The following is a 21,152-nucleotide window of genomic DNA, read 5'->3' as shown; positions in this document are numbered from 1 at the left end:
CCGCCATTGCATAGCAGATTGACAGCAACATCTATGTTAGGCAGGAGAAACAAAGGACAAGTTGGTGAACCTCTTAACTGATAAGTCAGGAATCTTGGCTCTAACATGCCAATAAGCAGATAATGTCTGTCTGGATTGTAGTCATCCCAAACAGACTTGACCGAGTGTCCAGTTTCTGTTGTATCACACAATTCAAGACAATTATAGCTGAACTAAATAATACAAAAACAGGAAATGGCAAATGCACGATAAAGCATGGCAGGTAGGTGAGGGTATGAACAACAAAAGCATGGGATAGCCTATTTGAATGACACTTGATTCTGCCTAAAATGTAGGCTCCTGCCCCAAGTTAACCATTAAAACCACAATACTAATACCTACTTGTCCGTGCAAAACTGTCAGGGATTTTTTAAGGACAATTATTAACAGTATTTATGCAGCTGCGACTGCAAATGGATCTCTATGAGACTGTGTGTGTGTGGGGGTGCGCGCGCACGCACGCACGCACGAGGCAACAGCTGAACCTGCGGCAGCCGCGCACGGATTGCAGTATCCGGTAGAAAGTAACGGTACTTTTATGGAAACGTCTCACCTACAGGCAACCAGCAGCCAGTCGAGTTTTGGCACCCGGTGGTCGCATCTCGGATTGTCCTGCGTTTCACTTCTTCTGGTTTCTGTCGAAGCAAAGGATTTTTTTTTTTTCAAAAGTCAAAAACAAGAGGACTTCAGCAAGCTAAAGAGGTAAAATGCCATTTCTAACAATATATTCTGTAGGAAGAAGAGGTTTGTAAAACCATAAGTAGTCTGTTGATCATCATGTAGCAAGGTCAAAGCTATTAGTTCAACAAAAAGTTGCCTTAAACAGAGCATAGCCTGCATCTTAATTTAGTCATATGGCCTATAACAGTTAAATATAAGTTATAAAGCAACATGTCAACATGTGAACAGACACACAGGAACAGAAACACAATCATTTGATAGGCTGTTGTTCAGTAGTTGATAAATACCACATTAATATATCTGTATATATATGTCAAACTCATTTTTTATGATACACTGTCATGATGTCTTGTGCCAGCTGAGTACAGAAATAGGACATCACCACCCAAACCTAAAGTTGTATCTGGATTTGTTTTGTAGTGTTGACTTGCCAGATGTGACACTGAGTCAAGTTTTAGATCAGAAGATTGATGAGTGAGATTGTGTTGTATATTTTGTATTTTTTTATATATATACATATATATATATATATATATAATAGATTCATATGATATTTTTGCACATCTACAACATCAGCCCAAATAGAAAGTTGATATCCTTTGAGTCACAAAATACTTATTATGAAAGATTATGTAGTTGTATATTCGGAGTCCGACATTTGTGTTTATCAATGAACAACAGAAGAAACATTCTTACAGACTGCAGTTTGAAAATGGTAGGTGAGGATTTGAAACAGCTGTCTGGTTGTGCTTCTGTCAGTCTCCTGACATTCACCTCCTTGTTCCTGGGTTTGAGATTAGAGTTAAAATGATGCTAATTAATAACTAACCTTTCACAATGAACATTTAGCAAAATAATATGAAATCAGATGTACCGGCCTTCAGAGGAAAAAAAACGTAATATACTTTATATAATACATAAATATATAATAATATATAAAAATCGATGTGATGGGAAATGATACACTGACTGTGGCACACATTTCACATTTCCACTTTTCAATATTCCATTCAATGCTGAAATGTTCAAGCTCCTAATCAGCGGCATCATGTCGCTCTATGATCTTCATGCATGGATATAAAAGGTATTTGAGGACAACGTGATGAACAGCAACAGTTTTTAGTGTTGGATGACTAACAGTCCAAACAGCTCTCGTTCGTCCAGTTGTCTCGCTCTTTGTCTGGCCATTTTGTCAAGGGCCTGAAGGGTGACATATGGGTGCCAACTTGAGCTCTGTCCAACTGCCTATCACTCCTCAGAAATAGCCATGATCACATGTCCTGGACCCACAAGTGGGCTATAAATAGAGGGCTTCCATGGCACTCTTTCTTACTGGGAAATGGAGCAGCCTTCCTTGCCCTTAACTTTAATAATTGCCTGTCGCACATTTAAATTCCAGCACCAGACTATAAAAATATTGACATTACAGAATCAATAATTAATCAAGGAAAGTAGAGGATCTGGCCTTTCAAATGGCTGTAAACTGGTTGCTTTATATCAACAGTTAAAATAGAATATTAGAAAAATAAATAAAAGAAGTGAATCATGTGTTCCACCTTGATTGCTTGAGAGAGTGCCAAAATGAAGGCACGGTTCACTAACAAATTCAGGTGACAGCCAATGAATGCTCTTGTTACATTCCCCAGTGAAATAATAAACACAATGTTAAGTTTATCATCCAATGTATTTTCTAGATGCAATTATTTGAAATATTGTGCCAATCTATAACACTTAGCAACAGGTAAAAACAGGTAAAAAAAAAAAATACATCTGATGATTCAATGAAAATGTGATTGTTTATGTCATAAAGTGAAATCCCTGTTGCATACTTCTCTTGTGCATAATGCAACAAGGAAGTTAACATTTCAACCGTCCTGCTTCGCTTTGCAGGTACCATTGGAACAGAGCCTGTTTGTCAACTTGTCATTGTGGTACAAAAATGACTGAGGTGGCGCAGGTTGCGGCTGTAGTCGCCCACGACATTGATGATGTCACAAACGACAGTGAACTCAACATGAGCGATGCGGAAAACAAGGAAGACGACACGACCCACGAGGAAGATGACGTGGCGGTTGATGAAGACGACGCAGCTGGGGAGAAAAACGAGGAGACGTCACAAATAGAAGACAAGGAGCCTTGCCACATAAACGATGAAGAAAGTGATGAGACTGACAAGACACGCATGAACGGTGTGAATCATAAAGAAAACACGGCCGATGAGAAAAATGAAAGCTCAGAAGCTGTTAATGGTGTAGAACAGGACACAGAGACAACGGAGGATGCAGACCCTGACACACATAAAGACCAGAGTGTTTCTGAAGTGACACTCAAGAAAGAGGTGAGTGAGGAAATTAAAGTTTACAAGTGATTAGATCCATTTTTTGCGGATGATGTGATTCTTGTCCATATGGAAATTTCCCTTCACAGAAACCATTTACCAATAACGTTATCATCCCTCTCCCCGTTAATCCACAGAGACTCCTCCGATCCAGAAAGCTGGTGGCCAGAAGCTACGTGCCAAACTTGAACAAAGAAAAGGGGGAAGTGACGGGCAAGTTTGAGGCCATGCAGAAGGCCAGAGAGGAGCGCAGCAGGCAGAGGAACCAAGACGAGCAGCACAAGAGGAAGGAGCAATACGTCAAGGAGAGAGAGTGGAGTCGCAGGAAGCAGCAGGTCAAAGACAGATAACCTCACTAATCTCCGACCGAGAGCTGCATTGCATGATGAGGCATGACGGGGGGACAAGGCTGCCGGTTTGAGTGAGAATTCACTGTCTTCTATACACCACACAGTGTTTTATAGAATTAACCAGTTAATCATTATCACTTTGCAAAATATGCAACTTTGGTTTGTGCTTGACATCAAAAGATGGTCATTTTTTATAAAGGTTGTAATATTAACCCTAATAATGTGCACAAGGAACACAAAAGGACTGAAGCACACTGATTCTCCAATGGATCCTCCATATAGAATTCTAAACGCATGTTGTGCAGCCAAGCATCGTTCATCTCACTGAACTTTGTTTTATTTTGTATTCCGCTTCCCAAATTTTACAGACACCAAATATACCAGATGGAATAACAGAAAACGTATGTAAAGTAGGGCTGATCTGTTGCTGCCTGCAGTCTCTAATCTAATCTATGACCACACGGTCAGTGATCAAGTTGCATTGTGGGTGATGTAGGCACCAGGGTTTGACAAGGAGGAAGAATGTGTCGAGAAAAAAAGACTTTCTTCTGCTGCATCAGTTTTGATCCTTTTATTTATTTTTTAACTGTCCATCAGGAGTTCGGCAGTGTTGTAATGCTTTGCTGAATTAGTGGAGTAATTTACTCCCAACAATTTGACAACAGAGTAATCTTTTAGGCAATATTTCAAGGAAGAACGACAAATATTATTTGGTTCCAGCTTCTCAAATGTGATGAATTGCTGCTTTTCTCTGTTTTATAATTGCAAACTGAATATCTTTGGACTGTCGGTCAGACAAAACAAGACATTTGAAGACATCACTTTGGGCTCTGTGAAATTATAATGGCGATTTTTCACTGTATTCTGGCATTTTATGCACTAATCGATTAATCAACTAATCTTTAAACAATAGACAGATTAATCAATAATAAAAATAATAATTAGCTGCAGCTCTAATATAAAATGATTCTATGTAACATTAAGCCTTGAAAAAATGGTGCCTTGGATTTTCATCGGAAGAAACAGATAAGAGAATAAACGTGTATGATATTAACTATAAAATAAAATAAAAAGGGGAATTCTAGGTTAAGACAGCTTTTAGATCGACTGTGGTGAAATAAACACAGTGATATGGTGTTATGTGAGTGGATCAGTGATACAACAACAAGAGAACAACCTCCCTGTGTACAGCCGTGCCATAGCTGGCCAGGCTCGAGCACCTACGCTCATCTCATGTCTGTGCAACAATCCCACGGCCCAATCAGAGGCTCTCCTGCCGGTCACATGACTTGGCTATTAGCAGGGATTAGGCCCTCGTTCTTGCTGGGACCAGCATGGATCCTGAGTGGCAAAAGAGATGATCTCGGCTAAACCGTAGCCTCACTACCACTCTTTATCTGATCCGCCACAGATAAAAGAGCTGCTCGCTTCCAGTGATGAGGAAGAAGAGGTGAAGCCAGCAAAGGTAGAAAAATCCTACGTTCCTAAAATCACAGGTAAGAAGTGCAAAGGGTAGGACGAATGGGTATTCAGCGAGGGATCTGGGAGGAAGACGAGGCTGAAGGCTTGTGTTGTGCTCTGTGAAATCCTCAGGTAGTGTGAAGGGGAAGTTTGCAGAAATGGAAAAACAAAGACAACAAGGGGAAAGGAAGAAGATGGAAGGAGAGAGGAAGAAGAGGGAAACCCAGGACAACATGGAAAAAGCCAAAATACAGAAAGAGTTGGCTAAGAAAGCAGCTGAGGTAAGTAGACCTGGCCTGAATTCTTTGTGCAGGGTCTCGGTGGGAAGTGGGACAGCATGTCAAGATGGTTCAGCGCTGCCTTACAGAAATGGGGCAGTTGTATCTGTAATGTTTCAGGTAATCCTCAGCTGCCACTCGGATGAGTTATTTTAAGTGTCACAAACAGTTGGCAGAGGCTGGATATAGGTCTGAAACCAACAGTAGCATTGTTGACATGACCAGCATGTGAACTCATGGTAAATGAGTTATTATAGCTTACTGTCTCAGACTTTACAACACGATGTAGTGCAGATCAAATGAATATTTTTCATTACAGAATAGACAGAAGGCCTTCATACCTTCAGACAGTGTATTTCTTGGGAATGGTTACATAAAGTATTCTTGTGCCAGATAGCCAATTACAGGCAATTACCTGCAACGTCTTTGCCCTAATTCTGCTCTATAAACGTTAACAGGGCCGTATATGTTCACAGCTAGACAGAAAAAATGAAATGGGACACAGTTGTAACAGTAATATTTTTTATTTTGAATGTGTCTTTACTACTCTGCCTTCATTTTATGGGGACCTATAACAATCTAATAGTTGCCTTGGACATAAATAAACATAGGAGAAATGGAGTTGTGGGCAGGTATTTAGTTTAGTTGGTTCGCTCTAAATTAAAGGCAATTATTGTTTTTCTGAGGATTTCCTTTAAAAAATACTGCTTAATTAAAAATAACAGTTGCAGAAAATATATTTGAGAAAATAACTATGGAAAATCCAAATACCACCATTTTTTCGGGGGTGGTTGGGCTGAAGAGTTCAATATTTCTAAAATCCTGCCCACCACGCTGGCAATAGTGCAGACAAAAGCATGAAGGGACGATCGCTGTGTTCAACATCATTCCTTACAAATGTAGTTCCTTCTAAAAGTGCTTTGATGTTTATTTACTTCATACCTACAGCGAATCACTCCCCCACTTCTTTTAGCTTGCCCTATGACTATTTCCTTTGTGACCATTTTTATGAAGAAAATGAATTATGCTTTAGATCTTTTATCAGAAACGGAGCAATGTCTCAAGATTAAAATGATCCTGTTTGAATATAAGGGAGGACTGACTTGATGATCTAGAAAGAACTGCTCACTTGCAGCGCTGCCAGGTGTAGACAGCATATGACTGGCAACTGTTTCCCACACCTCCCAGTGACTAAATTAGCTCTAGCCCTCCTTACTGCGACTAAATTAGACTCTGCTATCTTAGACTGACACCCATACCCTAACCTGCTGCAAATGGCGACATTAGGCCAATAGAGTTGACCCTTATCCGCCCACATGCTCTTATTCCCAGTCTGTTTGTGTGTGGGTATGCACTGAGATTGACCTGAATTTGTTTTTCCCTCTACCACTGAATAGTTAGTGTGTCACGTCGTCTCAAAGAGCTCAAGCCTGAGTGGTTGAAAAAGTATTAGGATCCAGTACTACAACTGAGCATGTGCACAGCAGTGCCTCAGCTCACACAGTTACACTATTTATAAAGAGTTTAAGTAAAAGTATCCATATAACGATGTGGAAGAAACTCCATTACAAGTGTACTAGAAGTCATGCATTGAAAAGTGTTGTCAGCAAATGAAAGTATCCAAGGTAAAAGTAAACATTCTGCAGATTCATTTTGAAATGGAGTAGAAGTACAAAGTAGCATAGAGTTGAATGGAAATACTCAAGTAAAGTACAAGAACCTCAAACCTAGATTTGTGCATTTGTAATACCTCGTATAATCCGACATTATCAAACATCTTTTAGGATGGAGATGACACAATCCTGGTACGGGTGGTTCCAGGAAAGTCATCTCGACCTCCAGGCAGAATCAAGGTGAACTTTGAGGACATGGAGAAGAATCGAGAGGAGGAAGTGCAGAAGAAGGTGGAGGAAGAGAAGAAGAGACGGTACGATGAACACAGACTCTCCTTCAGGGATGCCAAGCGGCGCTCGGTCGTTCAACAGGTAGTGATATGAAGAAATAAAGGTTACTGTTTTGGGCTACTTACAACCACCTTAATGATTGTGGATCAGATTTAAACAATGCATTCTCACTCTCGTTTGGATGTAGGATGAAGAGGAGAAGCCTTCAGAGAGGGTGCAGGTGACTCCTGGAAAGCTGAAGATGACATTTGAGGAGTTGGAGAAGGACAGACAGGAGCACAGGAAGAAGCAGGCTGAGGAGGAAGCAAAGCGCCGCCTGCTAGACGAGAAGAAAGCTTTCGAGGAGGCCAGAATGGGAATGGTAAACCCAACTTCAAAACAAAACATTCATTTCAATGGAATGTTGCAAATTGTATTTTTTTATTTTTACAATATCAACATCCTTGTATCCTGATCCTGATTCCAACAAGTACTGAGTATCTTTTAATCTGAGTCTTTGGGGTCCAATTACTCCGCATAATCTGCCAAATATGTTGTGAAGTGAATCTTGATTGTTTGAACTTGTTGTTGAGCTGACCAGTGCTTATAACACTTTGTTTGTGTGTTATCAGGGAGAAGATGAGGAGGGCACTCAGCCAGCGCAGGAAGATAAGGAGGAGTACCGACCTGGAAAACTGAGGCTGAGCTTTGAAGAGCTGGAAAGGCAGAGGGTAGAAGAAGAGCGCAAGAAAGCAGAGGAGGAGTACAGGAGACGAATGGAGGAGGAGAGAAGAGCTTTCGCTGAAGCCAGGAAGAGCATGGTCAGCATGCATCCCATGAATAAATACAAAATTCAATACAAAAAATGTATAGATTTTAGTGTAAACATCCCAGTTACTTACATACATATTTACATATCTGGTGATAACAGCATTATACGTTAAATATATCTTAGATCTGAAATGGCCGCGAAGGAATAGTTACACATTTAGGGAAATACACTGATTCACTTTCTGGTGGAGAGTTCGATGACAAGATTTATATCACTGTTAGATCTAGATGCTAAATATAAGGCAGCAGCCAGTTAGCTTAGCTTAGCTTAAACACTGGAAAAAAGGTTGGAAACAGCTAGCCTTGATCTTTCTAGAGGTAACGAAATCCAGTCTTTGTGGTAAGCTAAGCTAACCTCTTCATCTAATTCTCCGCCAGAAAACAAATAAGCATATATATTTCCCAAAATGCCGAACTATTCCTTTAAGGTAGTTTTCACCTGAACTAGCGGTCCCTAGCGACCATTTTATGTACAGTACACAGAGCTTACCTTGCTGTGTTCTGACTCAGCTTGTTGATGAGGATGACGAGGTGCTGATGGCCTTACTGAACCTGGAGGGCAGTAAGCCTGGGAAGATATGCGCCAGTTTTGAGGACCTGAAACGCCAGAGAAGAGAGGACGATCAGAAGAAGGCCGAGGAGGATGCCAAGAAGAGACTGGAAGAGGAGAAGAGGCACTTTGCTGAGGCCCGCAAGAGCATGGTAAGTCTGCATGACTCAGGGACCAAAATACGTGTGTAGCTTACTGATCCTTCACCGAACATGGATCAGGAAAACTCTGCATATGGAGATGAAACAGTAAGATATTTTTAAATTTCAAATGTATATTTTTCACAGAGAAATAAGAAGAAACTACTGTTATTTATACAGTATCTATGAATATATTCCCTAAAATCACAAGGGCAAAAAGGTCTAGAGATGACGATGGGGATGGGATGCATGGTGTTTTTAAATATTATGAGCAACAATAACAATGGCTCCTGCTTTGTGTTCGCTGCATTATTTAATATTGGGTAAGTAGACATAAAGTCTACTAAGTAGTAGACATCGGTTATTTCACCGCGATAGAGAAATCTCGTCCTTTGTGTGTGCTTGTTTGTATAGGTGCTAGATGAGGAAGGAGAGATGGTGAAGAGTGAATCTCAGGAAGCACTGCACCCCAGAAAACTGGAGATGAACTTTGAAGAGCTACTGAAAGAGAAGGAGGAAGCTGTGAGAAGACGCAAGGCAGAGGAACGCAAAATGAAAATGGCGCAGGAGAAGCAGGAATTTGAACAACTCAGACAAGAGATGGGCGAGGTAAGTTTGAAACAGATGAACATTTAAGTACTGTAGACTATGTCCATCACATTCTGCATGACTTTATCGGCCAACTATGCTTGAGAATAGAGTACTTACATACATATTTTTGAATTGACATATCGTAATGCAACAAGAAATGTGACCTCCTGTTTTTTATGCCACATTGTTTCATTTACGGTGTTCTCTCAACAATGCAATCCTGTCTCACAGGATGAAGTGAATGAAAGCTCAGATGTTGTTAGCAAAGAGTATGAAGAACTGACCAAACTCAAGAGGACCGGCTCCATCCAAGCCAAGAACCTCAAGTCCAAATTTGAGAAGATCAAGCAGCTGTCTGAAGAGGATATTCAGAAAAAGATTGACATGGAGAGAGCACGGAGGAAGGCCGTTGATGATGAAATTAAAGAGAGAGAAACTGAGCGGTTCCAGGAGGCAAGACATTAATAACTCAAGATGTTTAAATTACCAAAAAATGTTGACCCGCCTGCTATTTTTTTTTTTTATATCAATATATATAATTGCTGTGTTTTTCAGGAGGATGGGGAAGGAGAAACAACTCCAGTAAAGGTCGACGAGTCACCATTCAAACAGAAGGTGGATATGAAAGCCAGATTTCAACAAATGGCTCAAGCCAGAGAGGACGAGGAGAGGAGGAGGATAGAGGAGCAGAAGCTGCAGAGGATGCAGTTTGAGCAGCAAGAGATTGATGCTGCCCTCCAAAAAGTAAATATTCAATGTTCATGACCACATATGCAAGATCATTCCTTATGACAGCATATTCAGCATTTGCTTTAAGGTGGCTTTGACCCCGGCAAACAGTTTGAGATTTCTTTGTCATCTGTTTGCAGAAGAAGGACGATGATGTGGAGGACGAGGGTAGCATCATCAACGGCTCTGCAGCCTATGAAGATGAGGAGGACCATGCCAGATCGGGGGCTCCGTGGTTTAAAAAGCCCCTTAAAAATCAATCCGTGGTGGACTCGGAGCCAGTTCGGTTCACCGTTAAGATCACAGGGGAGCCCAAGCCGGAGGTGACCTGGTGGTTTGAGGGAGAGATGCTCCAGGACTGTGAGGACTATCAGTATATAGAGAGAGGGGAGACGTCCTGCCTCTACCTGCCGGAGACCTTCCCAGAGGACGAGGGAGAGTACATGTGCAAGGCTGTGAACAGCAGAGGCACAGCAGCGAGTACCTGCATCCTCACAATAGAAAGTAAGATCACCTTGGTGTGATTGCATGCCTGCATGATGCCTCCTGTGTGGATTTCAACCTCTCTCCATAACGTGGATCGCATGCTCCGCTTCCTCCTGAACTCAGGCAGATTTTGGATAACGGCTTTTCTGTTTCTTTTTTGCAGCCTATGACTACTGATGCCCTTCCATGTTCTGGAAACTTTCCCTGTTGTCTCTCACTCCTTTTGTAAAACTTCATCCCTCATGGTATGGTCAAACAGCAGAGGGAGGAAAATAGCAGTATGCTTGGCATTCCTAAGGGAGGGATACACAACACACACAGAAATTGCAACATGTTGTTTACGTTTGTAAAGCTGCACTCCCCGTAGAGTAGGATGATACTTGTGCCAAAAACAGACACGATTCTTGTTACCATGCCAAGGGTTATCTATGCTGCGAGGCCCTTATGATATTTGTGATACCAGCTATTTTTAAGTATCATAGTACTGTATTGTAAATATCACACTTTATAGTCCATACATGGAAAACATTATGGTTGAGGCATTGAAATGTAAACAGTAAGATGTTCTTGTGTACTAATCTTAAATAACAAGGCACAGGAATATCAGTAAAACATCTTGCTTCAGTATTCTGCTACTGCTCCACAACAGTTTTCTGTACTCTTTGCCATATTAGTAAATGGTGTTGTGATACTTGCCTGGTATTATATCAAGGAGTAACATCACTTAATTGGAAATCCACAGTGAAGGGTGTGTTGACAATGATATTGCAGGAACAAAACAATTTGCATGTACATCCCGTCTTTCAATTAAACTATTTAGGCCAAGATTAAATGTTTTTAAACTGCAGCATCTAAATAAACATTAATATGTTGATTTTTCATGTTCGAACCCCCCTTTTTTCTTTTTGAGTTAAATGTAATACTCTTGATACAACGGTCATAGTTCGGTTGACAATAGGTAACTGTTTTATGCTTTGATAATGGAAACATAAACATAGGCTAGCCTGAAAGTTTGTCATATATTATAAATAAAAATGTTTTAATAAAATGAATGAAAATCTACAGACTTTTTGTGGTGTCTCTTATTGTTGCATGGACTTGAAAACTGCTGCCTACTGCCTGATCTGTTGTACATTGTATTTGCTGTGTTTTGGGTGAACTGTTCCTTAAAGGAATAAAGTAACACAGACCCATCATCATTGTACACACACAAACCTGAAGTGAGTGGTCTTGTGTCAAAAACATTTTTTGTTTGTTTATATTGTGTTCACATGACGCATTTTCTTGATAAAGTTCTATTTAATCAAATGCTACAAAGTAAAAAGTATTATGTGTTGCAAAGGAGTATCGGTTGTTCCAATTAGAGGCAATATAGTTCATACTGTATTGAACAGAGGGTGATGGGTGGGGGACCAATAAGTGGTTACATAAGTTCACCAGTTGTTACCAGTTTAATTCAAACAAAAATAGTAATTTTCCCGGCTACACAATTCATTAGCAAAATGCAAAGAGTAGGACACATTCTGACACTTTTCTATTTTGTTAATCATCATGAGAGCCTTTAGATTTATCTAAAGTTTTTTTTTTTGTTCCAGTCCATGACGTTGGGAAGCACTGAATATAGAAGTAACCTAAGCGCTATTGCAAATATTGCAAAATGTTTAATTATGGACGGACTGAAAAAGTTGTGGATGTTACTCAATAAAGTGTGGGAGGTAGGAAGAATCACAGAGAGCTGTAAGGAAGCAATACTTATACTGAAAAGGAACCAGGGAAGGATGCCAGTGAGGCAACAAACTAGGTACATATTGCCTTGACATCACACATCTATAAATTGATGTAACAGATGGGCAATGAGAGGATAATATATTTCTTGGAGAAAGGAGGTATGGTGGTTACATAATAATGTGGATTCAAGAGAGGAGAGGACGCTATGGATCAAGTGTTGTGTCTGGAGGATGAGAGGAGCAAAGCTCAAGTACGAATAAGGAAACAAGGCAGTGAGGTTCATTTCATTTGGCTTCCTGCTCACACAGGCATTCTGGGTAATGAAAGAGTGGCCAAACCAGCCAAACAAGCTGATAATAAGACACACATTATGTTGAAGGAAATCAATAAATAGTAGCTGCAACACTGGGATCAGGAGATGAGAGGAGGACATTTCAAAAAAATGAAAAAAAATGCTTGAATTAAGAACAGGACACAGTAATATGAACAGCACATTTCACATTATATGGGAGCATCCAACCGGGTTTTGTGATCATTAAGGTACCATAAACTTTAGAGCCGGAGTAAAGAACACACTGGAGTGTGGTGGTTTTTCCAAAAGATGGCGGTAGTGCAACATTCAGGGATACAACCTACCTTTAAAAAATGTAAAGAAGAAGACCTACTTGACCCGTCGTCATGGTTGCCGAACAACAACAACTCTGAAAGACACGCAGTTTCACCAAATCTCTAAAAACATATACGGACAGTCTGTGAAAGGTCCAGGTTGCGACGCAGCTCATCCCACAGCCTTGTTATGGTTCAACAGACGGTCAATAGCTAACAGTTATACTGTCAGAGCAGCGTCTTGATGGTTATCTGTGTTTAGAGGAAAGGCCATCACCGTGTGCACGTTCCCACCACTATGACCGTCTCGGCTGAAGAGGTGTCTTCTTCCGTTGTACGGGAATATCTGAGTCGGAAGGTAAGTTAGCTAACGTTCACTCAAACCGTTACCAGAGCGAGCGAGCTAGCGTTAGCCCCCCCATGTCTAGCAATGCTAACGTTAGCTTAGCTCAACCTTAACTCTGGTGTTACACTGAAATCTGTGATTCTGCAGATTCTGTGCCACCAACACCAGAGATTCAGTGTTACAGAATACGATGTAAAACGCTCTCGATACGCAGGGACTCAAGAGGACGATTGCTTGTATGGATGAAGAACATCCACGCACAGAATCCAGTATCAACAACAGGTCACAATTGAGGCAGATCCTCAATATAGAGGGTCTCTACAGAAACAATAAAGTAAGTCCTGCAGCTGGAGGTTGGCTGCTGTGTTAAAGTGACATTTAAAAAGAAGTCTGTTGCTGACCTCTCTGCCATTGCAGGCTCAGATCTCCCCCCTGAAAACATTACTGGAGATTATTGTGAAGCATCACATTGAGGACCTTAAGAAGGACCAGATCACCATCAGTAAAAGTGATCCCCTGCTGTCTGCTTCAACTATGAGCCGGATTGCTAATTCTCCTGCAGTAAAACCAACAGTGATGAATGACACACAGACAGAGGCTAGCACAGCTGTTGTAATCAGCAAACACATCAAATTAAGGTATTTCTCAAGTGTAGTTTTTTGATATATTATTTTCTGCTGTTTTGACTTTTTGAAAGTTGGTTTGAACATATATGGGATTTATCTCTCTCACAGGTCTGATATAGCAGAAATCTGCCCGTCTCAACCTACATCATTATTGCCTGAGACAGACGGACTGTCCAGTCAAAATCAAACAGGTTTCGGGTCTTATGACTCAGAAGACCATAAACACCAGCCACGGATGGCTTCCCTCCAGGACGATGAGAGCTTCATCAGAAGAGAACCAGAAAAAAAGACTTCCACCACTGAGAGCACCCAAAGGAGCAGAATGAATCGAATTAGACGTGGCATGACTGCTGGACCAATAGCTAGCACACATCAGGTACTAGACTACTGATGGAGCTCCTAAAAACGTATTGATTCGTATTACTCATATTCATCATACTCTGTTGGGTTACTGATGTTTTTCTTTTCAGGAATCAAACAAAAAAAAGCAGAATCAAAGGCTAGAAGTGCCCCAGAAGCTGCTCAGAAGAGAGGAAGAAAACAAGCAGTCCATGGATGGACTTTTATTGACTGGCGTACATCAAAAAAGCTCAGAGAGCGGCCTGACTGAAATCAACTCAGCTGACCGCTTGGGAGGGCAACGGGAGTTGTGGAGCGCACCAGAACGAGTGCAGACGGAAAACAGCTTTGAAAAAGTGCAACAAGACATACAGAAGACGACAAAGTAAACCGCTTTAATATTGCTTTGTCTGTGGCATCCTCGTAGTTTTATACTGTTGAAATGATGTCCGACAGAGTTTCATTCATAAGTTTATGTACATTGTGTTTGTTTCTTAGCGTAAAGTCTTTGACCAGGCCAAGTGTGGCTGATTTGGATGTGGCTGAGATGGTTTTAGGTGAGTATATAGAAAAAAAAGGCTGCATCAATTGGCTTTTTTTTATTGTTTCCTTGTATTTATCAAAAGCTGATGGTGTATTAATCAATTTCCAGATGATATTGATGATGATGAGGATCTGCGAGAACTCTCCAAAGTGTCCTTTCAGAGAACCGTTCCAGAGCACAGCTACGCAGGCCGCCCGATGGACCAACACACTGCCATGGTTGGTGATTTACACCAGTGCTCCTTTTGTTGCTTAATGCTAACAGTTACTGTGGTTGCCAGTGATTTCCCGTTTGTCTTCCGTTCTTGTTTTTCTCTTCAGGAATTGAAAGCGATTCTTACGGGTTCTGGCCTAAATTGTTTCAGTGTTGAGTGGAGGAACCAAGGTTTCACATTCTCAGAAACGCACGACCTGAGATACGGAATTGTGCAGAAAAAGGTTGTCATTACTGCGCCGTCCTTCTAATATTCTGCGATGCATTCACTTCATGTCAATAATTGAGATTCGTGATATCATGTACTGTGTATTTATTTTATAGGGTGGCCCTTGTGGAGTTCTTGCATCCATCCAAGCCCTCGTTCTAAAGAAACTGCTGTTTGAAAAAGTTGAAAGCAGTAACACAGGCCTTCAGTACGTTATCCTTCAATTCAGAGCTTTGAGCCAGAATGTTAACCACGGAGTGCCCTATTGTAATCACTCGTATGCTTTATACAGACATTAATTCACATCAAGGCATGCTTTGTAGCCTCTGTTAAGTATTGACCTCCGCATTTGGTATTAACTGTATTGTTACACCACACGACCAGCTTTCCACTCAACTGCCACTTTGTTCTCAGGAGGTTAAGACCTTCCAACACAACCAGAAGAAAGTATCTAGCTTTAGCGGCGGCTGAAATACTGTGGAGGGCTGGCGAGGAAAAACAAGCCACGATTGCAATGTGAGATCATACTTTTATCCACTAAATCCTTTTATATCCAGACCAGTACACAGAACCTCATTATCCGTATTTAAGTAGGTTGAATGCATGTGAATACCCGGCTTAGCTGTTGAGAGTCGGGGTGTGTTCTGTTTCAGATGAAGCATTGATTTAAACAATTTGGGTGCTTTTTGTTTTACCTCTATTTTCTTTTTTTTAAAAACAGAAATTCTGGGAGAAATCATTTCACCCCAACTGGACGGTACAAATCTGAAGGAGTGCTTGAAAAGGTAGAGATGCCGCTGCAGTGCATACACACTCTCTGACACGGGGGTAGTAAAGTTACACTCAAATTGACCAAATGGAATTCAGTTGGATTTACCAGCATATAGATGAGGAGTTTCATTTCTCAAATATCTTAAGTATTTTCCAACTACATCAGACAAACAACAGTATTTTAATGAGCCGTTTTTCACGGGGTTGAAGTTGTGGAATATTACTATGTCTAAAATGTTATCGTAGGAGATTCGTAGCCATAACTGGATTTGCAAAAGGCAAATTTGCACATTTGTTGTTTTTATTTGAAGTGAAATGAATAATGGTGTAATAAACAAAGTGTATCTATATCAATACTATCAATTTACAAAATGAACTTTTTACAAAAAAAAAAAATCTGCTGTGGAAGTTTTCTAATCACATTTTGTTTTAGATAACATGTTTCACAGTGGACAACATCAAAGACCTGCAGTTGCTTCTGGAGCGGCATATTGATCAGGCAAGAAACTTATTATTGACTTCTTCAGTTTAATTTTGCCTGTCAAATGTACAATAGATTGCCAACCTTTTTGCTTTAATCTGTTGTTCCACAGTTTGAGACCGGGGTGTTAGGATGCATACTACTCACCATATCTGCAGTTCTCTCTCGATCCATTGAAAAGTATGTTGTGACTTTTTTTTTTTTTTTTTACCTCAATGGCTGAGCAAGAAGTGCTGTATAAACATCACTATTCGGTAGATAATGAAACGTCCCCCTCATTGTCTTTAGAGTAAGAGACGATATGGACGTGCCCACCAACACACTCATCGGAGCCCACGGCTACTGCACTCAGGTTTGTCATGAAACTACAAATTGCAGGCTAAGTAGTTTCAGAGCACTTGGTATTGTGTTTGCTTGTGATTCAGAATTACACATTTGAATGAATAATGGGAGTGCAGGAGTCGGTATTGATGACATTGGTTGAGGGACATAAGTGTCTCTTGGTGCATGCAGGACTTAGAGTAGGTTGCACAATAAAGGGATCTCAGTGTGAGACACAAAACAAGAGTAAGAGTAGCCATGCTACGTAATGTTACTGCTGTATACACTAAAAATGTTCTGGTTACTAAGATTGCATTTTTGTATTTGTGTACACCAGGAGCTGGTCAACCTGTTGCTCTGCGGCAGAGCAGTTTCCAATGTCTTTGACAATGACATGGAGTTGGACTCAGGCAACGGCAACATGACTCTGCTGAAGGGAGTCAAAGGCCACTGTGACATTGGCCTGCTGTCCTTGTTTGAACACTATAACATCTGTAAGGTGAGTGACATTGGCGGCGGCCTCTCTGCTCACCCAGTGATGTAGAAAACTCACACTTCTGGTCCGTCCTCACTTGGATGATTAATGGAGCATCTTTGAGATGTACGTTTAATTCAACAACAAATCTGCATTCAGAGAAGACTGGGGTGCAGCTCACAAAACAAGTAACAGGACATTCACTTAGCTTTATACAGTACATCCCTTGTCATAAAAAATCACGTATTAACCACACCACCCTGGAGGACGCAAAACGGTATTGTGTTGTGTACCCTTCGGTCCAGACAGTCTCCCTCTTACCTTCACCTCCAGAGACCCGTAGTCTCCTCAAATATGGCACACAAAGTGTTAAGGACTCTGAGGATGTTCAAAATATCAAACAGATGACAATGAACAAATAATACACTTCTTCATGACCTCAGGGGGCATTCTTTCCTGTAATTATGGGCACATCTGTGCTGCCCATAATTACAGGAAAGAATGTTCTTTAGACTATGATGGGATTTATACACTTTATTTATTTATTTATTTATTAAAACTTCTTCCCACTCACAAGAGAAGGATAACTGAAGAAAGTGGGGAGTAACAGGCTCTCTGGTTATCAAGCTGTAGCATAGCAACAAATCAAATTGACTTTGTGACGTGAAATGTAATTGGTAGGTCAATAAGCACATCATGGAAATTTGGATATGTTTTGATGAGGAATATGGCGTGTTGATCTTGATATAAGACTCTTGCTCACAGCAAACAATGATTAATTGCATATTTTATTCAAAATTAAGCATAAAACTTGCACTAACTCAAAGAAAACAGGTACATTTTCTCCTCGCTAGATTTTTTTGCCGCCGTGTCGCTATTATCTTAGCTTCCTCTGGTCGCTATGTTTTTACAGAGGTTGACCCCAGAAACATCCCGAACACACAGCAATATGAAAAGAGAAGAGAAAATACAGGCAGTGGGCAGCCTCGCTGCAGATACAGACACCACCACACACTTCTAGTTCATCATAAGTGACGATTGAGAGAGATTTCTACAATATCTGTCCATGCATTGTTTTGTTTTTTAGTAAAATCATACTCATTATGTCTTTAATTATAGACCTTGCAAAAAAGAAATGCTAAATATCTTTCACATTTTCAAGTTTTCTATCTACACAATATTATCATACACAGTAAATACCAAAACATGTACAAATTGTATTATTCCGAAACAAAATCTTGTAACTCTTACACCCTCTTTACTGGCATGCACAAATACCATGACAGTTTTGTTTTGACTCCTCTCCCAGTCCTGTAGTAGCAGCTCAAGATTGTCTGCAAGGCATTTAACACTTTTTGACAAGTTCAAAATAATAAGATTGATGATTGCTGGATTTCATTTAGCTGCTTCACTCAGGGGTCCTGGTATTTAATAGATTACTGTGTTCTACTTTGCTCTATCTTAGGTAGGAGCTTACCTGAAGACTCCCCGTTACCCCATCTGGGTGGTCTGCAGTGAAAGCCACTTCAGCGTGCTGTTTGGCCTGCAGAGGGAGCTGTTGACCAATCAGGGCCAAAGCCTGGAGTTTGAGCTCTACTATTACGATGGACTGGCCAATCAACAGGAGGAGATCCGCCTCACTGTCTGTATGTAACGTCACTTGTTCTGCAGTGCAACATGTCCTTTCTTTTTTGGGTTGTTTATGTTTCTTGTCAGCCTCTCATGCCAGTGAATGACCACTCAGAAAAATGTGCATTAGGGTATAATGTGTGTGATCATGATTTGATCTAGTTTTCCTGCTATCTAAATGATCTGGGTCCTTCTCCTGTTGACGCTTGAGTAAGGTTTAGTTATTTTGCTGTTGCCCTGATTCAATATCTTAACTGAAAAGGCTAATTCATTGTGTGCATTTTTAGCTGTTGGCGAATCGGCCCTGAGCTCTCAAGATGTCGACACAGATCTCATTCCTCCACTGGAGCACTGTATCCGAACAAGGTAAACGATCTTTTGGCCTTTCAAACACACAGACCAACACCCACGTGCACAGTACTGTCTGGAGATCCTATACACTACCAACAAATGTGTTGTAGTTCAAATTCCTTGCACACTCTAAATACAGCTTGAAGATGTAGAAAACCATGCAGAATGTATCCGAGTCAGCTCTAAATGCCTTAAACTGTTTGTTTCGTTTCAGGTGGAAAGATGCATTTGTCAATTGGAATGACACAGAGCCTATTCTCTGACCGATCACATGGTTTGATGTTATTTTAACAATGGAACATTAACCGACAAAAAATGTGCATCACCAATACTCAATATTACATGCATATTCTTCATATATAACATTTACTATTTACCCATATATTTTAGCATTATCATGTTTTTTCTCTTGTTAGTGAGACACAGCGTTGTTGACCTGGATGTTCTACTTCACACAATGTATGTGCAACTGGAAGGGTTTGGGCAAAAACTGGGGTATAGAATGTCACATCAGCCATAAAGTGTCATGCTGTTGCCTACAAAACAATGCTTGAGATAATGCAATGTACTTTAAAAGTAATAAGCAAAAGGTAACTTTTTCTTAAAATGTACAAGTTTGGAGGGAAACCGAACTTTTGTTACTGATGAAATGTAAATTGCTGCAAGATGCAGTATGGACCACAGTGGCCTTTCACTCTTTACTTTTTTACATCAAGATATAACAAATTGTTGTCCGTATTTTACACTAATTTATTGAGTTCCCTTGTGATATTTTAATCAAGAACACACAAGACTTGTGTGTGTGTGTGTGTGTGTGTGTGTGTGTGTGTGTGTGTGTGTGTGTGTGTGTGTGTGTGTGTGTGTGTGTGTGTGTGTGTGTGTGTGTGTGTGTGTGTGTGTGTGTGTGTGTGTGTGTGTGTGTGTGTGTGTGTGTGTGTGATGTTATGATGGACCTCATGTGGTACAGAAAATAGTCAAATTAAGATTTATTTATGTAGCGCCAAATCACAAGTTATCTCATTACACGTTTCATGTACTGTCGCAAGTCTAGACTGTATTTTTTAATTCAGAGTTAAAGAAAATCATTCACACCTCTACCGTCTCCACACAGTGGTGTTTGTTTGTGTTCAATTATCTGTCCTTTTTTATTTTTTATATATAAAGCTGCTTTTAACTGCCAACCAAATAAAGGAAATATTGCGAAACTACTGCTGCGTCACTTCAGTATTTTCCCCATGCTTTTGTGTTCAAGTGATTTATAGGGACAACGCTTTTTGAAGTTGGCCCAGTATTGAGGGAGAACGCCGCAACTGTCTGCCACAAACCGAGCTGGGAGGGAAAGTGAGCTGCGTCAATGCAACTTCAGTGTTTTTTCTAAAAGTCCATGGCCGGCCCCGATAGAGACATCACTGTGCTTGGTTGTACGCATGTAGGACTACAATTCACTTTCACAAAAAAACACCCCTTGGTGCATTTGAGGAACTCTTTGATAGATCTTACACATTTTTCCAAATAAAGAACCAAACTCTGAACTAATTATGAATTAACTCTTAACTGTGTCACATGTCGGGGTGAAAATACAAATTCAGCTGAAAGATGCCTTGCGGTTAACGGTACGTTTAGTATTTTCGCTATGGCAGGCGTCAGAGCACACACAGTGTGGGGCATGCAGAGTGGGTGGCTGGGAGACCTGTGCCAACACCTCCAGCACATGGGATCAAAGACACTTCAGCTGGCACACAGACAGAGCTGCATTCATTTTCACTTCCCATCAAACTGTCTTGTGCAAATTGGACCTGAATCCACATAATATCTTGGAAGTGCAATGTTCAGGGGGGTCAATACATATACAAAACATCTTTGCAACAACAACACAATGAAACATCATGAGCTGCTTTCTTTATTAAATCTGTCAAGTCAATAATAGCCATGACATTTCCATTTTGGTGCGATGAAAACGCCAGAAGAGCTCTGACGATTACAATTCATTCATCTTTCAACTGTCAAATTCCTAATAGAAGCTGTATTATCTGAATCTATATCATTTGTGACTCATGTAGGGAATCATGTATTCGAAAAAAGACAAACGGAAGAGCCATGAATTAATCATGAGACATGGAGCGAATCAATGAGCCCGTAACAACAATTTTACAGCCA

The 21,152-nt window shown here is 40.5% G+C and overlaps 2 protein-coding genes across 3 annotated transcripts; both read left to right on the top strand.

The window, feature by feature from the left end:
* Positions 1-595: 595 nt before the first annotated feature.
* nexn (nexilin (F actin binding protein)) lies at positions 596-11,384 on the top strand (the record flags this gene model as incomplete). 2 transcript variants are annotated; one of them, XM_079158231.1, is made up of 14 exons in its annotated part: positions 596-741; positions 2,611-3,058; positions 3,196-3,393; positions 4,820-4,904; positions 5,002-5,150; positions 6,932-7,132; positions 7,239-7,412; positions 7,663-7,851; positions 8,372-8,563; positions 8,966-9,160; positions 9,374-9,595; positions 9,698-9,886; positions 10,012-10,375; positions 10,521-11,384. In XM_079158231.1, exons 2-14 carry the CDS (start codon positions 2,660-2,662, stop codon positions 10,532-10,534), a joined length of 2,571 nt encoding a protein of 856 aa, XP_079014357.1. In that variant the 5' UTR covers positions 596-741; positions 2,611-2,659. The 2 variants fall into 2 exon arrangements, with proteins under 2 accessions (XP_079014357.1, XP_079014356.1); XM_079158230.1 differs by lacking the exon at positions 10,521-11,384 and having other exon boundaries at positions 10,012-10,395.
* Positions 11,385-12,778: 1,394 nt separating this feature from the next.
* On the top strand, positions 12,779-20,179 carry mindy4 (MINDY lysine 48 deubiquitinase 4). The gene is made up of 18 exons (XM_079157261.1): positions 12,779-13,049; positions 13,252-13,371; positions 13,455-13,675; positions 13,772-14,039; positions 14,134-14,387; positions 14,501-14,559; positions 14,655-14,764; positions 14,867-14,983; positions 15,084-15,175; positions 15,382-15,483; positions 15,689-15,752; positions 16,172-16,237; positions 16,332-16,399; positions 16,508-16,571; positions 16,878-17,039; positions 18,481-18,661; positions 18,932-19,010; positions 19,210-20,179. The coding sequence occupies exons 1-18, from the start codon at positions 12,990-12,992 to the stop codon at positions 19,256-19,258; spliced, it is 2,136 nt and encodes a 711-aa protein (XP_079013387.1). The 5' UTR covers positions 12,779-12,989; the 3' UTR covers positions 19,259-20,179.
* The last annotated feature ends 973 nt before the right edge of the window (positions 20,180-21,152 follow it).

The sequence above is a fragment of the Pholis gunnellus genome, assembly GCF_910591455.1.
Source record: "Pholis gunnellus genome assembly, chromosome: 4".
Classification (NCBI taxonomy): domain Eukaryota; kingdom Metazoa; phylum Chordata; class Actinopteri; order Perciformes; family Pholidae; genus Pholis; species Pholis gunnellus.
The sequence above is the reverse complement of the archived record's forward strand: the minus strand, read 5'-3'. Positions and strand labels throughout refer to the sequence as shown.